Source organism: Triticum aestivum, chromosome 7A (genome assembly GCF_018294505.1).
Source record: "Triticum aestivum cultivar Chinese Spring chromosome 7A, IWGSC CS RefSeq v2.1, whole genome shotgun sequence".
Taxonomy (NCBI): domain Eukaryota; kingdom Viridiplantae; phylum Streptophyta; class Magnoliopsida; order Poales; family Poaceae; genus Triticum; species Triticum aestivum.
This window is the reverse complement of record NC_057812.1, coordinates 648,831,926-648,835,991: the sequence shown is the minus strand read 5'-3', so window position 1 is coordinate 648,835,991 and position 4,066 is coordinate 648,831,926. Positions and strand designations below refer to the sequence as shown.

The 4,066-nt window shown below is 47.0% G+C and overlaps 1 protein-coding gene across 1 annotated transcript; it reads right to left on the bottom strand.

Moving 5' to 3' along the window:
* Positions 1 to 230: 230 nt before the first annotated feature.
* LOC123154443 (egg cell-secreted protein 1.1-like) lies at positions 231 to 945 on the bottom strand. Its single transcript, XM_044573180.1, has one exon. The coding sequence runs from the start codon at positions 936 to 938 to the stop codon at positions 444 to 446; it is 495 nt and encodes a 164-aa protein (XP_044429115.1). The 5' UTR covers positions 939 to 945; the 3' UTR covers positions 231 to 443.
* Between the last annotated feature and the right edge of the window lie 3,121 nt (positions 946 to 4,066).

The following is a 4,066-nucleotide window of genomic DNA, read 5'->3' as shown; positions in this document are numbered from 1 at the left end:
CCTCCCCCCGGCTAGGTAAATTGAGCGTAACAGAGACAGGCTGTTGGCTGCTCTACCACGCTTGTGTAGACTATGCACGGTTTGGTTTGAACAATGGAACGTGCCTTGCCCAGCGACTTTAATTTTTACCATGTCAAGTCCGTGATTTTGATTGGGTGTCACGTTTGAAATCAAAATTTTGTTGCTCAAAATGTTACTTCAAGAGAAAATCAACACATTAATATGATGTAAACTAGTACTAACAGTACACCTTTCATTACATAAATATTATTGGATCTTATTAATTTGCTGGGGTTAGCAATAGGCAACTCGATTTGGTTACACGAACAAAACGCAGAGAAACCACTCGCCTTCAAGCTTCGCAACAAGCGTGGCAGGACCCACGAGAACCTATGTGGAAGGACGTCTGGACGTGGACACACACTGCATACTAGTAGTACTACTCAGCCTAACGGCGAACCGAGCCCTTTCCTTCCCGCCACGGCGGCCACGGTGCCGCCACTTGCAACGCCGTCGGCGCCAAGAGCACGATGAGGCGGCGGGGCCGGAGATGATCCGCCTGCGCTATGGTGAGGCCCGTTGTCGTCGTCGCCCGCGTCGCAGTAGCCCTTGAGCATGTCCCCCTCCTCCGGGGTGAACCCGATGACGGACAGCATGAGGTCGGCGGCCCAGCAGCGCTGCTCGATGACGCGGATGGCGCGGCAGCAGCCGGGCCCCAGGTACGCCTCGCCGTTGAGGAAGAAGAGGATGATCTCCCCCGTGCACGACCTGATGTCCAGCAGCGCCTCCCGGCACTGCCGCGTCACCGCTCCCTCCAGCCGCTCGGCGAGGTCGGCCGCCCGGACGAAATTCGTCGTAGTCGCCGCCGACGCAGTGGCGGCGACCTGGAGCAGGAGCAACGCCAGCAGGGAGGGAAGGAGAGAGCCTGACGAGGCCATGCTGTTGATCGACTCTACGTAGTGCGCAGCTGCCCTATTTATGAAGGGCGACGATCACCGGCAGGGTAGTAACTCTCATTTGCTCAGTTTCGGAAGATGGAAGGTCGTACGTCCGTTCGTTTCCCATTCTGGTTTTCCCTACCGATTGACGATACCCATTGCATTACTCAATCAAGCATGAAAAAAAGAAATTCTCAAAAAAAAAAGCATGAAAGAAAGAAAAGAAAAAAAATACCCACACGAATCTCTGCATATGATCAATGACATACTTAGGTTTGCAATATTTATGCCACGTCTAGACGTGATGCTTTAGAAAAACTGTATATTTTTTCCATTACAGATAGCCCATCGTCTACTGTATCTATTTTTCCATTTCCCGTACCCATCGGTTTGTTTCCGTACTGATGCCCCACCGTATCTGCTCCTTCTTTTCTTTTTTCCTTAGCGACACCATTTTGCTTCTTTCTTTTTGAGTACTAGCGACACCATTTTTCTTCTCGTGCATCAAGATGGGACTACGCCGGGTCGGCCTGCCGGGTCGCTGACCCGGCCCAAAAAGTCGAGGCCAATGGGCCAAGCGGGTCGGGGGGTCGGCCTGCCGGGTCGCTGACCCGGCCCAAGAAGTCAAGGCCAATGGGCCAAGCGGGTTGGGCTTAAATGATAAATGGGTTAATGGAGCCGGCATTGTGCGACCCGATGGGTCGACGCAATTGAATCGCTATGCCTAATCGTTCATTTTTTTTTCTTTGAGGGAAATCATGAGAGCTTTATTCAACAAAAGCACTTCTAGAAGAGTCTGCTAGAAGACTGCTCACCAGAAACGAAGGAGTGGAATTCACGCAACCGTCGGTAGCCATGAGTGTGCAAGCTCGCTTAGCACACAAAACAAAAGCACTTCTGGAAGAGTCTGCTAGAAGACTGCTCACCAGAAATGAAGGAGTGGAATTCGGGCAACTGTTGGTAGCCATGAGTGTGCAAGCTCGCTTAGCACACAGATAGGCCGGCAAATTGGCTGTTCTTATTACATGTTGAAGTACAAAAAAAATCAAAATCTGAGGAAAGCTCTGCAATCTCATCTAGAATGGGGGCCACAACAGAGCGATCTATTAGCCGAGAATTCCATAGGTTCACCAACACAATGCCTAGTCGTTCGTTGTTGGCCGTCCCTGTACGCAAACTCGATCACATACACAAGAACATATATGATCATATACGTACGAAGCTGACCAATTCGGCCGGAGATGCCCTTGTAAACGAGCAAGCAGACTGACAGGTGGATCAATTCTTACATACGTGAACTAGTACATGCATGTAGAAACAACCAGCCTATTGTTCGTCGTCTCAGTCCCCGGCGAGCTCGCCATCCCTCCGACTTGTCCAACTTGCCATTCTGGTGGCCTTTCCGGTCTTCAGATTAAGCACACTGGATACATGAATTTTGCGTCTTGAACTTGGATCGGCCTCATGTACCCAACGGGTTACTAAGGCCATAATTTTTTTATGAAATGGGCCGACCTACGGCCTCACATGTTGACCTTGGGGCCACGAGGCCAGGTCCGGGTCGGCCCATTCCCATCTTGGCTGGTGCAAGTTGCATTCATAGATTCGCGGTTGCTGGCAAGTGCTTGATTATGGCCAATGGCGAATCTAGAAAAAAATGGAGGGCGGGCTGGGCTGCCTGGGTTATGCAAATATGTGTTGGATTGGGCCTGCAAGTAGTTGGGCTAGGCCTTAAAACTAGTAGTAAAAACAAATTTTACAGTGCTGGATGAGGGGCTTGAGCCTGTTAAAGCCCCCCAGTAGAATCGCCCCTGATTATGGGGAAGGAAACGTGTGACTAGTTCTTGATTCTATTGTGCTCCCTCCTATATGTTTGATATATATTTGATGTTGCCAGCGCATATCATGGCAGCGCCTGATGCAATCATGCAAAGAAGATCGGACAGGCAGCATATAGAAGAATCTTCTTTGTATGTTCTAATCTGGTTTACGACGACCGCTGTTGCGTGTCTTGAAGCCATCGATAGTGAGAGTGAGATTTGATCGCTTTGGGGTTGCTCAAACGTCTTCTGTAACACGATGAAAGTTTGACAAGGGACTAGATAGATCGAAAGTAAGATTTGATTCTCGGATGATGGAGAGATATTTTTAGGGCTCTCTCTGTGTGACGGCATCTGTCATCATTTGGCCAGACAGGTGACTAGGTGCTACTTCTTGAGCATGCGTTGGTTTTTCCTTAAAGAGGAAAAGGTGATGCAGCAAAGTAGTGTAAGTATTTCACTCAGTTTTTAAGAACCAAGATATCAATCCAGTAGGAGACTACACGCAAGTCACCTAGTACCTGCACAAACAATCAAGAACCTTGCAACCAACGCGATAAAGGGGTTGTCAATCCCTTCACGGCCACTTGCAAAAGTGAGATTTGATAAAGATAATAAGATAAATATTTTTGGTATTTTTATGGTATAGATTGTAAAATAAAGATTGCAAAATAAATAGTAAACTAGAATTATAGATTGGAAACTTATATGATGTAAAGTACACCCGGGGCCATAGGTTTCACTAGTGGCTTCTCTCAAGATAGCATTTATTACGGTGGGTGAACAAATTACTGCCGAGCAATTGATAGAAAAGCGCATATTTATGATGATATCTAAGGCAATGATCATGAACATAGACATCACGTCCGTGACAAGTAGACCGAAATGATTCTGCGTCTACTACTATTACTCCACACATCGACCGCTATCCAGCATGCATCTACAGTATTAAGTTCATAAGAACGGAGAAACGCATTAGGCAAGATGACATGATGTAGAGGGATAAACTCAAGCAATATGATATAAAACCCGTCTTTTTATCCTCGATGGCAACAATACAATACATGTCGTTTCCCTTTCTGTCACTGGGATCGAGCACCGCAAGATTGAACCCAAAACTAAGCACTTCTCCTATTGCAAGAAAGATCAATCTAGTAGGCCAAACTAAACCGATAATTCGAAGAGACTTCCAAAGATATCAAACCATGTATACAAGAATTCAAAGAAGAATCAAATAATATTTATAGATATCAAGTTCATAAACCCACAATTCATCGGATCTCAGCAAACACACCGCAAAAAGAGTTA

Excerpts from the sequence above, each read along its gene's own strand:
- LOC123154443 (XM_044573180.1), bottom strand. The coding sequence starts at position 938 with ATGGCCTCGTCAGGCTCTCTCCTTCCCTCCCTGCTGGCGTTGCTCCTG.